Below are 22,501 nucleotides of genomic sequence, written 5' to 3' on the forward strand. Positions count from 1 at the left end.
CGTGTATGTTAAACAAATAAAACCATTTTACACTGTTACATCTATCTTTATTTGATATTTCTCAATCATTCTAAGCAAAGGTAACTTAACAATATTTTCTAATATTATGGCTCCTCGTTCGTAATCTTATTTAAATACTTTTTCTATCAAAAAGTTTTATTCATAAATTAATTAATTAATAATTGACTTTATGATTAAACTTACAACAATCACTGGAATCAATATAAAAATAAATGTTACGAAATATATTCATTTTGTGAGCATTATCCAAAGGCAGTGTTATGAAAAACTATAGTTTTTCTAACTAAAAATACTATGTTACGACGCATCGTAGATTATATATTTAAGATAAATTTGCATCGATCGATCGCACCGGCAAGGACATTTGGTGCAGTTTAAGACGAATAAAAATAAGATTACAATTCTGACTGACTGCATTTGAAATATCAGAGTGGACAACTTCCAATAATTAAACCTATCATATGTTAAAATACCAGAAAAATTAAACCCACCAAAAATATACACATAGTTAAAAAGTTTTCGTAGGTAATTTAATCATGTTCTATTTTTAAACATAACCTACATAGTAAAGAAGAATAAAAGAAAATTCCGTATTATCTAATATATGACGTACTAGTATTAACAGACTTGTTAATAATATTAAACAGAATTCATAGTGGTAGGCTTAATTATTTCAGTTTCATACCATACATATTAAACAGGATAATAGAAAGCCTCTATAAATAGGCTATAGATTTCCTTAGACAAAATCTCTTCTGATAGAATTATATTATATAAAAAATACTTAGGCCTAAAATTGTGATATATGTCTTAAATTAAGTAGACACCATATAACTTATTGTACATAGATTATTATACAACATCACTATTAATTAAATAAGGCAATCTGAACTTGCTTTTTATTATGGACGGAAGACATCGTAATATTCAGCCTTCTTCATTTAATTATATCTAAAATTTAAATTCCTTGTTAATAATATAATTTTTTGTACATTTATTATAATTATTTTAAAATTAATTATAACCTAATTGTATTGAATTTTTTAATCAAGTTTAGCTTAAAAAACCATTATTTAAACATACAACATGCTATAAATATTTAAGTATTGAGATTCGATATAAAGAAGAAATGCAATCAAACTGTGACAATGTTACACTTATACGTAAACCTTATGACAATAATTCAATAATATATAAATTTGATAATTGATAATAAGGAATAAATCACTAACACTTGCATAAGTTAGCACCAAAAATGGCGAAAAATACGAATAAAAATAAGCACCGAAATTTTTAAGGCGTATTGACAGTTACTTTATGACCTCGTCTAGAGGCTCTTTCCTTGGTTTTGACATATTTCGTGCAATCAAAGACAAAAGCAAACATGGCGACTAGAGCGAAAACTGCGTAGAAAATAGCTAAAGCAATCAGAAAACTGTCTTCGGTCCACTCCCAGATGTTGTCAGACCTCAGGTATTCAAAATTTGATAAGACTTGTGTACCGTTTGGCGGAGGACATGGAGATTGCACTATGATGTCTAAATGCTGCCTCTGTAATCATACAGTATGATGATAATTAAAAACAATAATAATAAGATATAACTCTAAAAAAATATACCCAAGCTTTTTAATTCACAACTTTAATCTTTTTGTGTTAAAAATTAATGGTTGACAAGTATTAATATTGGATACTACGATCAAATCATACAAACAAAAAGGATTCGTAATTTAATTTATTTACCACTACTACTACTATACTATACTATTTCTGCAAATCATATTGACATATCACAAAGTGCACTCTTTATTCGCTCACTCTTATTATCCAATGAGACAGTAAATTCGACGAGATCAGAAAAATAAGGTGCAGGGTGTGTTACGTGGTTTCCAATGCATAGGTTTGTAAATACTGCCAACTTCCGAAATGACAAAGCATTTAAATCCAATAATTTTCTACTGCTCTGACCCGAGATTTGAATACAGGAGCTTAAGTCGAGATGGCCCAGAAAGAACGCCTGTGTCTTAACCGAATATTTTGGCGTCAAACGTGAGCAAGCAACCATTGCATTTTCATGTGCTTAATTGTATTTATATTCTTTAAAAAATATATTAATAAATTAAAAATATTAATTAGTATTTATTAATTTTAGGAAAACAAAATGAGGAAACCTACATTTGATGGATGAAAATTTAAAGTAAAAAGGTGTGTATTCACCCATTCGCATTAAAGCAGCGTGGTGGAGTACGCTCTTAACTTTCTCCTCAAGCGACGAATTGGCAGCCTACTTGTCCAACATCGGTCAGAAAGGCATAATTATTTCTTATACAAATAAAAAATAACTTTAAAGAAACAAACCTGTTTATTGGTGCATCTTAAATCTTTACTAATACTGCTTCTCAACGCTACTTCGCTCAACTCCCGTCTCAGAATCTCTGGCAGCGTCCATTTTGAAGGGGACACGTATTCCAACCATTTGACATAGCGTGGTAGATCTTGTTGGTGTAACATGACTCCATTCACAAGAGTGGTGAGAAACAGACAGAAACCAGACAGAATTGACGCGGTTTTTTCCATTGGTATTAAAAATATAGCAGCCCGACACAGCATTTGTATGCTAATTAGATATAACAGCATATATCCTGAAAAACCAACAATATAATATAAGCGAATACATAACAATACATTTATTATTTTTGATTTTATTATCTAGCAAAATGGAAGCTTAACTATAACCATTATTTCATTATAATTAAGTTGGTGGTTCATTGTAAAAAAATAGGGACATTTACCTAAATAAATATAGAAACCGTCGAAAGATCCAAGTGACTGAGCATACAAGCCGCTCATAGCATAGCTCGGAACCAAATACGCCAACCACGTCAGTATGGCCGACCAAATTTCCAAAAATTGCTAAAAAACAAAATAGTTACAGTAATCGTATAACACAATAAACAATGAAAAAGGTATGTCGCTTATTTAATCTTATTCCAAGCAATGATAGAAAACGTGTCTCACATCGACCAGCACGAAGACGGTGCGCGAGTAGAGGCCGACGGCGACGTCGCGCTCCACGTGCGCGCGCGCCGCGCCCGCCTCGCGCGCGCTCAGCCACAGCAGCGCCGGCCACGCGCACACGCACATCACGCTGTAGTGGTAGCCCACGCGGTCGTGCTGGCTCAGCTGGGTAAGCACATGGTTGTAACGGTATTTAATATGTTAGGAACGGAACTGTATAAGTTGACAGAGAATGACTCATTACTAAGACTAAGAGAAATCTACACGTGCTTGCTAAAATTGGTTTTTTGTTCACCGAAATAATATTTTATTATTATTTAATAAAACATGTCGATAATTTTTTTTTTATAATTATATTTTTATCGTTGGACTCTTTAACTTAGACTAGTTCTTAAGAATCATTTACTTCACCCCAAATCTCTTCATGTCTGCTTTTCTTTATTATTAATTATTTAGTAACTATACATATAATACCATAAGCTAGTGAACGAAAATGTACTTACACTAATCATTTAGAAGCATAATGAACACCCGGATTATATTTACTATATTGTACATTAATTAGTCATTCTAAATTAATTATTGGGCACTGTCATGTTACCTTTGCATCTGTTGAAGGTAGATCCCAGAATATAGTGCCAGTGATGAGAGACATGACGGCTGCTATTATTATTCGAGTTATAACGTTGGATAATGTCGTCATTTGCGTATACAGCAAACTTTTTCTGAAATAGAAAGAAGTTAATTTTATAGAGTTATACTTTTTATTTTTTAAATTGCTGGCAGGTATGTAACCGCTTCGAATAATTTATAAGCATGACAACCTAATCGTTAATCTCATCCCAAACAGAATTTGTGGAACCATGATAAAAACTTGTCTTTTTTGGTTAGTAATTACACTACATTTTGATTACTGTTACAGAGATCTTAGCATACTGTCGGCATAGACACTAGTCTAACAGCTTTTTGGCTTCTTTTAAAATATTCTACCTAATAAAACACAATGGGATAAAAAATAGCCAATTTTACTATTGTTTACTCATTCCTAATGTTGTCAACGATCGGCGTTTACAAACTGCGCCTACTCCAATCGATGATGATTAATTGTGTCGTATCGTCACTCACTCGACGAGCGCGAAGGCCTGCGATAACACGTTGGGGCGCGTGGCGGGCGCGGGGAGCGGCACGGGCGGCGGCGGTTCGGGGGCGGACTGCGCGCCCGCGAACACGCCCGCCAGCGCCTCGATGCGGCCCGACGACTCCAGCATGGCGGCGGCGGAGAGGTCGTCCAGCGTCACTAGGTCCACTGTCAATGAATTATGCTTTTCTTTAAAAATTGTTTTCTGATGTTGGAAACTGCTCTGTGGTAATAAAGCTACTCAGTTTCCATGTTTACATTTTTATACAAGTAGAAGGCGCTTACGTTAAAATTGTATTTAACTTTCGTTGAAAAAATGTAAATGTAGCCTTAGCATTGAATGTATTTTCCAACATTATTTTATTACTATAAGCAAAACACTTACCTAATGTAACATATATATAATAAAAATTAAAAGTTCCAACCGACAACACCCACTAAAGTTAATTTTATAGTAATTTAGTATATATTTTATTATGTATTATATAGTAATTAAACCCCTTAATAATCAAACGTGAAAAGAAACAATGGAAAATTTTAAAGTCAAACGTTATACATACGATAGTAATCAGAAGGGTTCTTGAAAGCGGGACATGGGTAATCAATGGAGGCAAAATATGGCAACATGTCTCTTCTATAACCGCTAAACATCGTACGACCAGCTGAGATTAAAACTACCTGTAATATAACGAAAAAATAGATTAATTTGATTAATTACCCTCTAACACCCCCTCCGACTTCGCAAGGGTGCAATGCTGATACTAAATATACATACAATGTAAAATACATACTAAATATAAATACATACAGAATGTCTTTATATACAGCGTTCACAGATTTTTTCATTAGACAATACAAACCGCTATGTCCCTGCATTTTAAATAATTACATGCTGTAAAGGGCCGTAATGCAAATTAAATGCACAACACATTTAAGATACTTAATTGGATAAGGATAAATGCTGTATTGCTTAAAATGACTTTGTAAATAAGCCATTATTTTTCGTACAAAGTAAGCGATAAAAAAATGGTTATTATGGGTAATCCCAACGAGATCGACTTATACCATCGCGGACCTTTTTGTCGACCTTTTTAAGGTTTACAAAACAGTAGTACCTACATTATTTTGATCTATGTATCTCGTCAGGCTCAGCCTTTGTGAAATGGAATTCATAAGCGCAAAAAATGTGATTGTTTAAGACATCACATCAGAAACCTATAAAATTATCAGCTTTTCTCTATAATATTATGCATGTAATATACCTATAAACCTTTCTCTTGAATCTCTACTCTACCATTTAATAAAACCGCATCAAAATCCGTTGCGTAGTTTTAAAGATCTAAGCATACACAGATACAGACAGACAGCGGAAAGCGACTTTGTTTTATACTACGTAGTGATTAACGATACCTAATCTTACGTTTAGAAACTGAAGATACTCTTACAGACTTAGCGTGTACAAAATTATGCATGCAAATAAAATTTTAAACTTACTTTAGTGAGCATAGCGAATATTTCATAGGTAGGCGGATGTAAGGACATAATTACAACTCGCCCTGTACTAGCCCAATTCCTCAAGTACTCCACCAAGAAGAATGTGTCGAAGATGTCCATTTCCTTCGTGGGCTGATCGAGAATAAGTATCGCCATATCGAGTAATAGTTGACAAGCAACATTCAACCGACGGATTTCAGATCGAGTGAGACGAACAACGTTTGTGTCACGTACTTGTTCTAAACCTAACTCTTCGATCAACAGATTAATCTGAAATAAAGTTTCATTACACGTTAAATGTTTTTTATAATACATATTTCAGTTGTTACAAAGACCCTTCACCCTTAGCCTCATCGTAAGAGGTTTCGTTAAAGAAAAAATATAGGACTCCCTTCAAAAGATTTTTGTTTATTATTACGTCCATTAAAATAACGATTTCCGAATCTTCAACCTGACTACCTGATAAGTATGAGACAGACATTGAAGAAATGTGAACGTTACCCGATCTCTGTCGTCCATCTTCATTTGGTTGTGGTTGTGCCGGGGGCGGCGGAGGGCGGCGTGGAAGCGCAGCGTGTGTTCCACCGTCATGGCGGCGCACAGCGACGTGTCGCTACGCACGTACGCCGACACGCGCCGCAGCGTGGAAGACGCCACCGCCTGGCCATTCAGGACTATGTCGCCTGACAGCTTCTGTGGTAGTGACTGACTCGTTACACATCTGGCGCGAGGGAAGTCCCGCACGATCGACAATATATTGCTGTCAAGTAAAACCTCATACAGCTTTTAAGCAATTAAAGTATAGAAACGTTTAGATTGCCTTAAATATGTTATGATTATTATTGAAAAAGTATTGGTGGCAAAAATTGTTCAGAGTACAATACTTATATTTTAGAACATTATACTTTCCAGTACAGGAAAGAAAAAGCTTATCAAGTAATAATGAAAAATCTTTATATCGACATTTTAACAGATAATGATAATTCAATACTCGCCTTTCTAGCACCTGCTAAAACATCCAGCAAACCAGTTGCTTCTTGCTGCGATGTTGCCAATACTGCTAAAATTTCCCCTGATTTTACTTCAAAACTTAGTCCTGATACAAGTAATGTCGATTTGTTCTCAGGTGATGTTATTTCTAAATTGTTTACCTGTAATAATGTAAAAAAAAAACAATTCATTTAGCGTGTTGTGTGACTATACATCATGAAATTGCAATCAAATATAGGAATAAAAATTATGAAAGGGTCAATTTAAATGTTGTGTCTACGTGTTCTACAAAAAGTAGCACAATGGTCCGAAAAATACATATACAAATAAAATGTTGGTATATTAAAGTTAAAAATAATAATTTGCCTAGTTAACAAAAAACATTATTGATATTAAAGTCTTCGTTTGACTTATACGTACGTAATAATTAGGATATATGTACGCGGAATGCGTGTAACCGTCTAGATGGTCTCCAGGTCGTAAGGTGGAATGCTTTCGTGACTGTGCTAGGGACATGTGACTTCCAGCTTTTGACATTCGTCCGCCGAGATGAGAGGATGGCATGAGGTAGCTACAAAACATAATATGAATTTTAAACTTATTTTACTGATGTCTTGACTTACTGTAGAATCAACAATCAAAAATGTAAAAATGGACAAGAAACTAATTATATTTTTATAGTATATATTATGTTAACGGAAAAGTATAGTATCCCGTCATTGTATACAATCCTAGGAAAGGTCCGCAATTCCTTAAATAGATATTTAATTTGTAATATGTTTCTTTTTTCAGGAAATCTATAATTTTCCTAAATTACAATCTGAAATTTAATTATTTCGAAACTCAGCGGCCTTCGGCGATACGGGATGGCGTGGAGCACCACCTTCACGTCCTTAATTTCTTAAAAAAAATACTAGACCAGAGTCAGAGTTAACAGATTCGGTGTTTTTAGTTTTTTATATATTTTCTAGTATCACCTCGTAGTTGCATAGAATTTCTAAGAAATACATAAGAGGAAGAGTGTACATTAAAGAGTGTATGAAACATTATTTTAAAAGTGTCCTAATTATACTCGGAATTGTTTGTACTGTATATTGACCTAGGAATTGCGTACAATTCTTAGGTCTCAACCATCTCCGGGAAATTTATACGATTATTCAAACATTTTCATCGGTTTGTATTTATTCAATGTAAACTAAAGTTTTTGTAAATAAATTGTAAATAAACTGTAACAGAAATTATGAATTTTGATTTAAGCTGAGCATCCGAACTACTAAAATTATGCAAACGAGTCGGTGACGCCGGTGAATCTTAATTTCATCAATTGAGATGCGTTATGCAACGTCAGAAGTTGATGATTTTTTTTATATAGACACTTGTAAAAAAAAGAAAGATTAAAAATAATCAAACATAATAAATGTCGTAGAATATTTAAGATCTTTCTAAATTATATAATGTCAATTTAATGACAAAGTTGTAAGTTTGTCTTTACTCCTCTTGTGATAGAATAGGCTATAACTAATACTTACCTTTGGTGATCGTTGTCTGGTACAAAATCTGCAACACTGTTCCGTCTATTTGTATATGATCGGGTGGGTTTGGAATCGATTCCTAACAAGTTCGCTTCACTAATTGACTTATGCCTGGAGTTGGTCCAGTGGGATTCCCCACGTATACCAGCCTGTTGCATTGCAACCAAAGGAACGCCAGTGGCGTGCTTAAACAAAAATATGCATAAGTATCGGTAACTTTTACTATAATATTTTTGTATTCTATCTTATTTTAAAGGTGTAGTAAGTTTACCTGATAAGAAGTGTGAAGATTTTGCATCCTGAAGTCAGGGTCAGAACGATATTTACGGCTATATTTATAATTTGTTGAAGTTTCGTTGTCCGAACTATCGTAGCCAGACGATGTTTCACGTACACCTCGAGTCTGTCTTTGTATCCTGAAAAAATTAACTTAATATTGATCTTGATCTCAACAACGATTCTGTAAAAATAATGCCATTTAAAAAAAATACCTTGGAACAGATTTCATGCCGCTTCCAATAGATGTTTTTGGTTTTGGAGTTCCCGATCGTTGTGAGCCATTGTGATTAGGTGGAAAAACACGAGGCAACCCGAATTTAAGGTATGTGTACATATTGGAACCGAGAGCTGATCTGCAAAAAACAATTTCTTTTAATTTTAGGATATTACTCGATACGAACAAAACCGTTAGAAGACTTTATCAACCAATTATTCATTGCCAAAACATTCTCAAATATAAGTTGTATTATTTTTTTCATTAAGCTAAGGTGTAAAACGTTTACATTAATGAATATAGATTTACAATTACTACTTGTCAACATGACTGCATTATAGCTTTATAAAATCTTATTTTAAAAGGTTAACATTTTATTAATCAGGAAGTTACCAATTAGAATATTATTCGATTTTAAAATACTTACTTTGGCCCATATCTAGGGTGAGAAAGGATAGATTGAACTGTTGTATCACGAAGCTGGAAATTTCCATATGGCAGGGGACTTTTGTCAGTGCTACCGAGAGCACTGTCAGTGAAATCGGAATTTAGATTTTGCCTGAAAGTAATAAACTATGTGTAATCCACAAATATTCAAAAAAAACTTCAGAATAATCTGTTTTATTGAGAAAGTAATCGAGTGTAAGGTAGCCGCAAAAAAGGTGGGCGGTTTCAATTACAAATGGCCTATTCGACTACCTGCCTATTATAAATATAAAAGCTCTTATCTTTTGGATAAGATTAAATAATTATTTTCTAAGTGTAGTTTCATCCGAGACCATTCACTGTTGGCAACCCTTGCCATCGGATATGATTGCGGTTTAGCTCATTTAACAAACAATAAATAATTTAAAAGTATTTAGTTAATGTATTTTTTTAATGTCGTTTATGTTAGACGATGTGTTAAAATATATACCGTCGAACAAATTGCTACCTGTAAATGGACCAGGCGTGTAGATCTTCAGAGTGCATTCCCCGCGGATCATGCATCATGGGGTTAGAGGGCACAGAGTAGCGCCGCTCACCTCCCAAGCCTAGCGCAGACTGCGACATCTCCTGTCACTAAATGTAATTAAACCATTATAAGTATCAATAAAGATCATTGAAGTAACTTTTATATGTATATAATCTTATTTTTATGTTATTTATAACTAAATGTTTTAACCTTTCAAATACATAGATAATAAAAAACGCGCGTGTGTGGTTCAATTAAGATAATGGATACTTTATAGCATGCGGATATAATATTTGTTAATCGATACGATTTTTGATTTAAATAACGTAAGATTGATTGGTTTGTTTTTTTCTTACAATTTTTTCTTGTTGCTTATAAACGAGCCGAGTAAACGTATGGAAATATAAATTACATCCTAATTTTTTTTTATTGCACGTCGTCTAAAGAACATGTCACATTTTTTTATGATATAGGTATGTGGACCAGCAAATGAGTCACCTAATGGTAAACGCTCACCATTGGCGCTGTAAGAAGTAGATATTAATCATTCCATTGTGCCTGTAGTTACACTGGTTCACTCACCCTTTAAACCGGAACACAACAATACTAAGTATAGCTATTTGGGGGTAGAATGTCTGATATATGGGTGGTTTTTCGAAATCTATTCTTACTATTCCACCTAATGTATTTAGTCATTTGCCACGTTTTTGGATTCACTAAGCGCAATGAGATTCACAACATTCGCATTTTTTTTAACTCACCAATTAAAAATTTTATTTCATTTAGGTGGTACAGCTAATTCGCAGCTCTTTAGCATATTAGTGATACCAAAAAATTGAGTAGGTACATCATCCCAGAGGAGACCAGAAGACCTAATTGCGATCAACACTAGTATTAGTATTTTTTTAATTACATTAAATACTTCGCCGTTATGGCAACCTTCCTTTTTTTTTTTGAAACCATGTTATACGTTAACGTATCCTCTGTTTTTTCAAAAAAAAATATACTAAAATAAACTTTACTTCAAATATAAAGCGGCTTTCCAGAAAGTAATACTTATGCTGTACGAATACGATATACGAATGTGTTTTTATTTAATGAGATTTTATGTATGGCGAATTTCGGCCATGTTTATGAATCATGTTTGTTAAAAAATGTTTTAGCAGAAAATTCCACTAACCTGTGTCATGGTGAATACATCAGACGGTATCCAGCGTATTCAAGTCTCCACATTGTAAATTCCAATGGCTTGACATCTGCAAAGAAAATAGTTTGATTGAACTCTTTACGTAGGTAAGTATATCTTATAAATCTGTACATTATTTTAACCAGAAAATGCATATTTTTTATTAGCCTTATTAATAAAAAAATAAAGAATGTCTTATCTACATCATAACACTTAAAACATATTATTAATTTTCATTATCTTTTTAAGTTATACTACGATCATTTGAGGGCATTTCCTGAATATGACCTTTCGTTGTTAATTCAAAATGAACCTAATCTGTGTCATATTCACAATTAAATGACATTGAGTATATCCCATTCAACAAAAGCTGTCTGGTCGGATGTAACGTCATAAAAACATTCAGTATGTTATCTTTTTAATTTACCAGCGTATTGCTGCATAATTATAATTATGTATATTTTTAATTCAAAATAAAAATATTTTGAGAGGATCAATGGATACGAGTATTAAATTATTAATTTAAAAAGTATTCGTTATTGATTCAACTTCATAATAGATAAGTAACAATATACTAACCATTATTATTATAATTTATTAGCAATATAGATCCTACTGTTTCTTGTAAACACGTTCTACGAATTTGAGTGTAAAACAAAAATATACTGCTTTTATTTCGCTTCGTGTTTTTAAATGAATATATGGATTTTCATAATTTAGTGAATACAAAAGTTGAATAACATAGATAAATCTACATTTTTTTAAGTAAATGTCTTAATTACATTAACAATATTGCTAACTATAATAATATGATTATGGATAGTAAAAAAATATCTAAAAATACTAACATCAGAAAGTAAGTAAAACCGTCAAACTCCGATAAAAATACCTCAGATTTAAATACAACTAAATTAATTGATTCTAATATGTTTTTTTATGATATAGGTTGGCGGACGAGCAAATGATGGTAATTTGTCACTGCCCATAGACAATGGCGCTGTAAGAAACATTAACCATTCCTTACATCGCCAATGCGCCACCAACATTGGGAACTAGGGGTAGTTACACTGGCTCATTCACTTTTCTAAATTGCTAAAATTGGAAAGTTTCACAACATTTTTGAAATCCTAACTCTTGGTTCAAAATCTTATATCATAGTATATCATGTTACTTTGTTATATTTCCTTGTAAATAAATAAAGTTCGAGCTGCCAATTCTTATTATAAAAAGATTTTTTGCTTTTACCTGCGATTTTCTTTATACATAAAGGCTGTAGACGTAAAAAAAAACATTTTACGCTAATTAGGTATTTACCGAACTTATTTTAATTGAATCAAATTATAGATCAAGTTTTGTATATAATACAATTATTGTAATATAATAATACATTAATACGATTTGCGCCTCAATCTCCCGTATAGAGGCGGAAAAACAACCCATCAGATAATTATTATATTGTTATTTACTCACGCATTATATAACGTTATATACGAAAGAACATTGCAATATAACCAACCATCAAATTGCATACATGATTTTCTCGTGACACAAACTAATGACTAGGAAAATATCTATGTAAACAACGAGTAATTTAGGCCTTGAACCAGACCTTTATAAACGCCGAGACAACTCGTGAGATCGCCATTGTACTGAGGACGGGAGATTCAGATCACATGATTCACATATAATGAAATCATAGAGAAATAACTGGCGTGAAATTAACTTCACTCGATACATATCTAGGTAAATTCACTGATATATATATACTTTACTAAAGTAATCATAAAACGAGAAATGTAATTATATTGTGTACATACAAATTTTAACTGAAACAATATAATCAATTTACGAAAGGTAAAATACCCAAATAAGTAACATATATTAATCAACAATAAGGAAAATAACACTGCAGAAAATATTTAAAAATATATAATTAATCTAAATAAATGATAGATTCTATCAATTTATATGACAATGCTTTTATATTTTTCTTATTTATTTATGTATTACTTTCTCAATCGATAAACGAGTGAAACCGCCGGCAATAATTGGTTTCTTTATAAAACTAGTTTTTAAAATGAAACTGAGCAAGATTCTGTTTCCAAATAAACATTATCTTTAGATTGCAAATCATTATTATCAAATTTCAACTATTGTCGCCTTACTCTGAATCATTACGGTACTTGAGTCATTCGGAATGGCATTGCAACCGGTTTCATATCATTACCTACGTTACGTGTCCCGTTCTCACAGTACTTTTGGGAGCCACTGGCAGACCCTCACCTCATTGCACAGTTACCGGTTCTTAAGATTGCGTGTTAAGATTAATAAAATCTACAAGTCCACGCAAACTTATAGGTGATTCATTCGATAATGTTAGGAAGTATTCGTGTCTTGCGTACTTTTGTAGTTGTAATGATCATTCTTTTAGCCTTATATATAATGAACCTTCTTTTAGCAAATTATCAATTCAAATCTTTTCGCGGCTTCCTTCACGTTCAATTAATTCTATTATGTCCCCGGTAAACATTTAACAAAGCAATTCTAGTATCATCAATTACTTTTTTAATCTTTTATTAGCATTTACACATTTAAGCAATTTTATTGGGTTTGTCTGAACAAACAAATTTTTAGTGTTTAGCGATCATTGAATTACTAAACAATAAAGAAATTTCAATGCAAAGAACAAATGATTTAGCAATCCTAATACCGAATAGAATTTGAGTGAGCCAGGGTAAATATAGGGTCTTTGATCTTATTTTTGGCTTCATATGTAGGTAAAGTGATTTATTATTTGTTACTCCTATTGCTGTAGTCATTATTGTCTGTATCTATTGATAAAATTGATCATTTCGGTAGACTATTTGTTAGTTTTCCTACCTATAATAAAAAGGCAACTTTTACAGTATCCATACTAATATCTATACTTGTATTAGAAATGTGAAAGTAACTGTCTGTCTGTCTATCTGTCGTTCTTTCACGATCAAACCACTTAACCGAATTTGGTGGAATTTGGTATAAAGCAAGCTTGAACTTCAAGAAAGACATAAGCTACTTTTTATTTTTAGCATCTGACGACTAATCCCTAAAACGCGAGCCAAACCGCAGGCGACACCTAGTAATAAATATAAATTCTAATACAAAACACAGGTAACTTGGTAAGACACCAAAACCTACCCAAAAATTGATTTCTAAAATATCTGGAATCCTCCATTACCTATCAATTGTAGAGTGTAATAATAGTGATTTTCGTGTTGGAACGCGAAGAACCATTTATGTCGATCTCATTTAAATTTGTATTGATTTATTCGTCTCGGGGCTCCATTGTAGAGTTAGATAAGTTACTAAAAAGGCATTGACTAGCCGAGATCTTACGTTCTGTAAATGGTATGTCGAGAGTTGATTATGGGCAACTCTCGGTGGGCGTGCAGTCTTTGTATGTTAATTAGAAACGGTTATGTATTACTTACGTGACATCGCCTTTCGTCACGCCGACTGTAAAGTGTCCCTTTGATGATTGCGTGACTCATTAATGCAGTTTTTGATTATACATATGTATGCACAGAACCGATAAGGTTCTATTTGCCACAAACGAAGGCTACAAATAGTTTTCAATCTTTTGTATCATAAATTAACATACGTTCTATGGGAATTGATTCAAATTATTTCTTGTAGATAAGTGTTTAGAAATCGTAAAATGGATTATTCTTAAGCGCATATTATCTGTTAATATGATGTAGTAGCAATTTTATTGTTTGAAAACCTATTTTAAAAGATACATCAAATCATCCCTCGGGCTATGCATTCCTGGTTAGCGAATCCATTTGAAATCTGCGCGTGCGCAGGCTGCGGTCTATTTTTACACCGAGTGGTATGCGCGCCGGCGCCTTAAGGTCATTGCCCGAGACCCTTCGATTGTAAACCTCTTGCAGCCGCAGATTTCTCAAAACAAAGAGACTTGAACTTGAACGTGACTAATATTGAACATTATTTACCTGTATACTTTCAAAAGCAAAGCTTTCTTTTTAATTTATTTATTTCAGTTTAATGAGGTTTTTTAACCAACATTTCTATCTACTATAATATGTAATTATCAAAAATTTATTTATTTTTGATGCATCATAAGCGAAAAATAATTTGGTATGACAAATATTATTTCACCCGCTATAAACGTTACTGCTCTTCTCCTATGGGTCGTAACGTAATGTCTCATGTTCAATCGTCAATGAAAAACAAAACGCTTAAACGCCAAATTGTATTTTCAAGAAATGAGATTTAAAGTATAGGCGAAGTCATAGAAAACACAACTTTTCAGATTAATACAAGTATACATACTGTTTAGAAAATATTACATAAATGAATAAATCTTCAATATTTCCTGAATAATTTAAACTCGTTACACATATATTATCTGCCTCTGCAAAAAAGTATGAAGACAATGTAAATGCAAAATGTAGGTAAATAATGTTAAGTGGAGACCGTTATGGTTGAAAAAACCTTCATACATGTTGTACGTGTTATCGCCATTCATATATATGAAACAGTAAGTAATCTTTTACGAACGTACTTTTTTTCGATTAGGTAATTACAATACAATCAAACATTTTCAGGTTGTAAAGTAACGCAATATGCATTTGACTTGAATCATAAAGTAAGTAGTAGTATTGTAGATGCTTGTGTGCAAGTATACTAATATGAAAAGGAGTGGACCTAAACCTGTGGCTAAATAACGTCAAACTTTACTAAATGTTATTTAGAAAATATCCGCACAAGTACCACTAATTTTTACTTAAATTCATCTCATAAGCGGCGGAAGCGAAAAATATCGAGAGAAGGAAGTCACGGAGGAAGTCCCATGTCACACTAAGCATTCATTGTGAACTTGAAAATGTGGTGGTGGTAAGAATTTGTCCAAGTCACCCATTTATCAGTTACGAGTCTTCTACCACTGAACAACAATAGCTTTTTTATCTGTGTTTTGGTTTGAAAGATTAGGGTTACTATAAAACATACGAGTTATCGTCTTAAATGCTATAATATTTTGACACAATAACAGTAAACACTTGGGTTAATTTTCTTGCAGACTTTATTTTGCCGATTCTTCTCAGGTCCGAGGTGTATATTTCCGGACTGGTGATAGATTTTCGACAATCTACAGCAAGTGTAACGCATTTATATCGAATAAAGATTGTTGACGTTGACTTCGGTATATTTTCCATCATTTCCATTCTTTGCTCCATATAAATAAATATGAAGTTATAATATTTTGGAACGGCATTTAGGTGCTGTACTATTTATAATTGTTACTTTTTTGGCTTGTGGTGCTACTGATTCTACAAATTTCATCGACATTTTTAATATTAGTAATAATAGTAATAATAAACTAAAAACCTGTAAACGTGCTACTGGACTAAGGCCTCTGTGCTGAGGAAAAAGGTCAAAGGCTTATTGCATCAATGTGGACTTGTGACTATACAAGTAGCAGATTTTCATTCAACACATGCAGGTTTCTACAAGATGTTTTCCATCACCACCGAGCACAAGAAAATTATTAATAAAAATTAAGTACATGAAAATTCAGTTAATCTAAACCCACATTGTCCAGTAAAAATTCTGGTTAATGTTCTAAACACTGGACCATCTCGGCTCATAATTATTAATAGCAGAAGTAACAAAGAATAGGTAACACCTTCATTCAGCAGTAATAGGAGAAAAGCACGAGGTTAATTCAATTTAATTCTTAATGGGTCATAGTTAATGTTAGTGAGAAATTTTACTTTTACCTAGCTATTGATTATATCAGACAATAGAAAATGCGAATTTGATGACAAAATAACATATAGTTATTATGTCGTTAGTTCATTATTGTTTAATATATTAATTGTTATTCTACAACAAAAATTGCTCTACAGTTTGTCAGTGCCAATATTTTCCAGTTCCCATAGCGGTAGAAAAATTATGTTCTATGACTGTAGATTTTTACTAAACATTAATGTTATAACAGTTAAAAATATTTGGAAAATATGTCTCAAACTCTGAACCATAGCAAAAGCTCTTCTATACACGAAATAAAGAATTACATTACATTCCAACAACATTTTAATTCTTTTTTATCACTTGCTTAAGTAGTAATAGTCATTACTGCAACCAGGCTCCTTGGTATCCGATCCGATCCATTTCATATTGTTTCGTATATTTTTACTATTTTTAATAAACAGTTAATAAGCAGATAATGTATTACGTCTATACAATTATTTTGAAGGTCTCTTAAGGATTTATCAATTATCGTGGTACCGTTAACTAGATGCATGTATAGTTAGCTATTATCACCCACTTACGAAACTCACTTCTGCTTCTATAATATTTCATTTTAAAACTACGCCTTTCGAAATTGCATACATTATATTTATACAATAAAAGACGAATGTTACTTAACAAATGAGTTATTAAAATATACAAAGATATATTATTACTAAATAGAATGTATAATATTATACAGCAATGTATCATGAATGATGTAATGCTACAAATATTCCATTCGATTCATTCTCCTATGTTATATCCTTATACACGATTCAAGATTATAAGTTATGGAGTTAAATATCACTGCGCCGAAGACGATACATTTGTGTTTTTGTATAAAATAATTTTAACAAAATAATAAGATACATGTAAATAATTTAAGAACATTTTTTTTTGACGGCCATTCGGAATAAATTACAAATGTTCTAGAATATTATAGATACTGTCATCAAGGATATATGAGCATTTTAGATCTATGGGTTGGGTGAATCGGGTTAAAAGCTCAATTAAAACATTTCACTCAGACACAATAAAAGGTGAAATTAAATGCATTAATAAAATGCAGCGTTCTCTCAACTTACACCATTATTTATTTATATAATATAATTAAATAAATATCTGATAGATAATTCACGTTGTTGAATTGATCGGAAGCAAAACGTAAGTATTAGCATTTCCAACCAACTTCAGAAAAGATAAAACCATGATTTCTATGTTCGATGCATGTTTTTTCGGGTTACCGTTTTCATGGAAATGGTTTGACCGTTCTTTATTTTAAAATTTAGGTAGCCGGTCAGGCAAATGTGGTTCCTAATAGCTAGTGGTCACCTATACCCATAGACATTAGCGCTGTAAAAACATTAATTATATCGACCATTCCCCAACATTGGAAACTAAGGAGTTTTTTCTTGTGCATGTAGTTACACTGGCTCTCAACGTCGACGAAAGTTTGGAAGTAAAATTAAAAGTGTATATAAGTATATTAGTCAAAAACTGTTAATAGTGGAAAATTTTGCTGATCTATTAGCAAAATGCATCGTATATCTTAGATTTATTTATCTTTATTCCTTCTTCGATTGGAATAGAATACAAGTATTACCGTTTGGTGGTAGAATATTTGATGAGTGGGTGGTGAGTACGATTATCATCGTCATTTTCCTCTATTTGTATTTCGTAAAAATGAACTAAGAGCTAGATTGGTGAACCTAAAATCTAAAAAATAAAATACGTATAAATTTATACAAAAAAATGCTAAATAAACACGCTAACAGTCACAGAAATTAATGTGACTGGTGTGATTCAAAATGATCATTAATACATACCAAAGACGGTATTAAGAACTAGTCGGCACTGGGTCAGCGAGTTTTTGTTTAAACAACCAAATGTTGGCAAGCCACACTATATTGACATTTACTCATAACTCAACTCTCGCTTTTATTACAACTACATACTTATTGTATCACTAGCTCTGTCCGCGACTTCGTGCGCGTTTGAATTTAACAAAAAAGTTATTGTTCAGTTCGCAGTTTTTACTATAACTTATTCAATCTGTATTAGCCAGCTTTTGTGATATTAAGTCGTTAGTAGGAGGCAACTGACGCGATGGCGGAGTGGTGGCATGCGCGAGGGCTGCGCGCGGCATTTGACAGTATTTGGACATTGCAGCGTGACTTTATTATTATTTTATATTTATATATAAAAATAAAATAAAAGTAGACTAAATTACTCCTTATTACATCAGCTATCTAAAAGTCAGTAAAAGTGCCATCAAAATCAGTTCAGCCGTTCCAGAGATTACCCGGAACAAACAGACAGACAAAAATTGAAAAAAATGTTATTCATATATATATACCAAATATATGTACCGTGTATAAATACATATGCATTTAGTAAAAATCGGTTATTTTAATATTACAAGCAGACACTCCAATGTTATTATATGTATAGAATAGAAGATATAGAATTAGAAAATCTGTCGTAATAGTCGTAATTTTGTTAAATAATAATACTCTAACACGAAGTTATTTTAAGTACGAAGAGAGTATTACCAGCCTCGGATCTAAAAAGGGGCTAACCGGCAATTAAAAAAGATTGCAAGCTAATTCGTTTTTAAAATAATAATCACAAACACACCTCACATATAGTAGGTATGCGTTTTGTTTTGTATTTTCAATTGGTAGGGGTAATGCAAATCGTGAAATCTTAACCCGGTGTCGGAATCTTTGTTCATCCGAAGTTGATTGTACCTAATGTCTATGAATAATGGATGGCTTAGTAAAAAAGAGAATTGAAGTATCAAAGCCTTTCCAACGATAATGCAACGATAAAAAAAATCAGTTAACTTAAACGCAATTCGTAAATACCGTAACGGATATGTGTCGAATCGGTTTACTATCCCTTCGCTTCAGTCGCGGAGCATTATTGTTCAGATGATTTTTATTTGTTTCGCAACCAAACGTCCAACAACTTACCTTCATGGTGACGAAAACTTACTGAGATATAGACCTCAGTAGTTTTTAAAGAAGTTCTTAAAATAGAAACTGTTTTAATTTATCCAAAAAAGTTTCAATTAAACGGTAGGTAGGTTACTGAGGTATAAGAGATGGATGTTTGCCCGAAAAATGGTTTCTAAAGTATTATTAGCCTTCTTCATAAATTAAGTTTTACTATATAAGTATATTTTAAAAGCTAAGAAATAACATATTTATGTCAACGGATTTCCTTCGGGCTGTTGCAGCGGATATTAATTATAAAACACTTATTAAATGCTTGTGAGTACACCGCTAGGTAAGTGTTGAGCGTGTCAAAATGTGGAAATCACTAATTTTAAATGTTAAAATAAATGACATGTTTTAAAATCGATCTATATTGTTTTAATAAACTTAAATAGTTAAAAAATAACTGAAATTAATTTCATTAAGATTGCAATACACATAATCAATTTTTTTTAAATAATCGATAATGTTCAAAAATACGAGTAATCATTACAATATGTAAATAATAATAATTACAAATTAGCAGAGATGAGCCTATTGTGTATTGACCCGAAACCGATTGAAAACTTCCAAAATTCGGCCGAACTAATAAAATATTTAAAGAATATTTAAATTTATGAAATTAATAAATGAAAAATAAATAAAGTGTAGTTTAAAAGTTATTTTATTTTGTTTGTTATTATAATTTATTTATTTTCTATCTATTGATTTATAAAACATAATAAGTTCTATAAGTTTTAAATAATTATTACTTGTTATTACCTATTAAACTCTTTCGTTTGAGATCGTATCATGTGTAAGCAGTAATAAATTTCCTAAGTAAATGAAAGTTGTAAATAAATTATATACGCCAACTGTTTTCACATAAAACTAATTTCAATAAACATATATTTATTGCGACGAATAGTACGAATGAGGTTGCAGTTAGAGTGGCGAAAGTAGTCATCGCGTAAAAAAGTTTATAATAAATATATCGAAAAAGCATATATTTAATTTTAATTATATATTAATTTAAAATAAATTAATTGAAGAGAATAAAATCAAAAGTAAAGTCTTCAGGCCGTGATTCGGAAAAAAAACATAGTTTTAGTGCAAGTGTACTGACAATTATAACAAGAACGCCAGATCATAACGAAAACGCTGAATGCAGAGGGGAAAGGACTGGCAGCGAACCAATTTGGGAAGGTCTTGGTCCAGCACCTTGAGAGCTGATGAGCATTCAAGCGGTATAAAATAAAAACATAAGAACTTGACTATAACACCAGCTTCTAACAGTTGTCACAAATAATGATGACGTTCGAAGCAATTACACGCTAATCCAGATAATAAACAGAAAATGTTATTGTTCATATCAGCAGTCATAACATTAGCATAGCACGATCAACTGGAATCGATAATTTCGTTTATCCTTTATGTATTAAATGACTATTAACATTATTATTTCTAATTTTAATAACTTGGAATAATAACTACAAGCTCATTTAAGTTTCCTATATTTAAATTATACTGTTTCAATAGTAAACTGGTGAACTGACTGCTAGTACTGACGGTAACCATAACCGTTTGAAGGCCGTTTACTATATTCAAAAAATATTTCGTTTTTCTTACGTACAAAAGACACATGCAGGTTTCCTTACGATGTTTCCCTTCACCGCCGAGCACGAGATGAATTATAAACACAAATTAAGCACATGAAATTTCAGTGGTGACTGCCTGGGTTTGAACCCGAAATCATCGGTTAAGATGCACGCGTTCTAACCACTGGGCCATCTCGGCTACTATCGTGAGGAAACCTGCATGTGTCTAATTTCAACGAAATTCAGCCACATGTGTATTCCGCCAACCCGCATTGGAGCAGCGTGGTGGAATATGCTCCAAACCTTCTCCTCAAAGGGAGAGGAGGCCTTTATCCCAGCAGTGGGACATTTACGGGCTGCTTATGTATGTATGTACGTACAAAAGTATTAATTAATATTTATATTTTTATCGAAACACTATTCTATACATCTGTCAAATACATACATTTTTAATCTATTATCAAACCAATTATTGTCATGCCTCAGAGTGACGTACCTCGTACACAGTTCTGCTATCAGTAAGGAAAACGAAACGTATTTAGAATGTAGTGAAAGAGCATAAAATAGTTTATAACCTCGAGCTAGAAAGCTACCAGTATTGTACACGAAGAGTCATGATTCATTGCGCCCCATCGTTTTATGAGAGTGGGCAAATCGAAATCAGCGTATCGGTATTTACACTTGTGCTATTGCACAATTTAAACTTCTGCGCTACCGGCATGCCAAATCTTGAAATTCTGCTATAGTAAAACTGTGTACTATATTGTCATAGGCATAATGCTTGTAAGTATTTGCCTTATAACCTCCATATATTATGTATATACTTAATTCTGTCGAATTAATAAAATAACAAAGAAGGTCAAACTATTTTAAAATCAGTAACAAAGTTAATAGGTAATAATATACATATTTAACATAACAACAATATTTTTTTTTAAATAAATAAATACAGTGCTTTTTTATAATTAAACACGCAAATCACACGATTAAGAGATATTCATTCATGCAAAAAATGTATGATTGTCGACATAACCAATTGTTTTCTACCGTCAGAGCGTTTAATTGCTGACGAATCAACAGATGTCTGTTATTTCGTGTGTGACGGGATGAATTTTATCCTTCGTTTCTTTGCTATTCAATAATTATTACTCAGAAATATGAATACTTATTCACTTTTCTTATTCACTTTCAGTTTTTTTTATGATGTAAGTGATATTTTACTTTCGATTTTATTCCAATAACTTAAACAAATTTCTTTCAATTGGAAAAAAATGAACACTATTAATCAATATAAAACAAAA

At 32.2% G+C, this 22,501-nt stretch overlaps 1 protein-coding gene across 1 annotated transcript in view; it reads right to left on the minus strand.

Moving 5' to 3' along the window:
* Positions 1–98: 98 nt before the first annotated feature.
* LOC125064097 (ATP-binding cassette sub-family G member 8) overlaps positions 99–22,501 on the minus strand; it is a 40,416-nt gene continuing 18,013 nt past the window's right edge. Inside the window, exons 2-18 of the mRNA XM_047670886.1 lie at positions 10,820–10,895; positions 9,619–9,746; positions 9,112–9,243; positions 8,683–8,823; positions 8,463–8,607; positions 8,189–8,376; positions 7,080–7,230; positions 6,665–6,820; positions 6,171–6,362; positions 5,670–5,939; positions 4,736–4,853; positions 4,163–4,343; positions 3,639–3,762; positions 3,038–3,202; positions 2,812–2,932; positions 2,378–2,661; positions 99–1,572 (exon numbers count right to left, since the gene is read on the minus strand). Coding sequence (XP_047526842.1) covers positions 1,315–1,572; positions 2,378–2,661; positions 2,812–2,932; positions 3,038–3,202; positions 3,639–3,762; positions 4,163–4,343; positions 4,736–4,853; positions 5,670–5,939; positions 6,171–6,362; positions 6,665–6,820; positions 7,080–7,230; positions 8,189–8,376; positions 8,463–8,607; positions 8,683–8,823; positions 9,112–9,243; positions 9,619–9,737 — 2,745 coding nt within the window. The 5' untranslated portion in view covers positions 9,738–9,746; positions 10,820–10,895 and the 3' untranslated portion in view covers positions 99–1,314. The remainder of the gene's footprint in view (positions 1,573–2,377; positions 2,662–2,811; positions 2,933–3,037; positions 3,203–3,638; positions 3,763–4,162; positions 4,344–4,735; positions 4,854–5,669; positions 5,940–6,170; positions 6,363–6,664; positions 6,821–7,079; positions 7,231–8,188; positions 8,377–8,462; positions 8,608–8,682; positions 8,824–9,111; positions 9,244–9,618; positions 9,747–10,819; positions 10,896–22,501) is intronic.

This window comes from Vanessa atalanta, chromosome 5, assembly GCF_905147765.1.
Source record: "Vanessa atalanta chromosome 5, ilVanAtal1.2, whole genome shotgun sequence".
NCBI lineage: Eukaryota > Metazoa > Arthropoda > Insecta > Lepidoptera > Nymphalidae > Vanessa > Vanessa atalanta.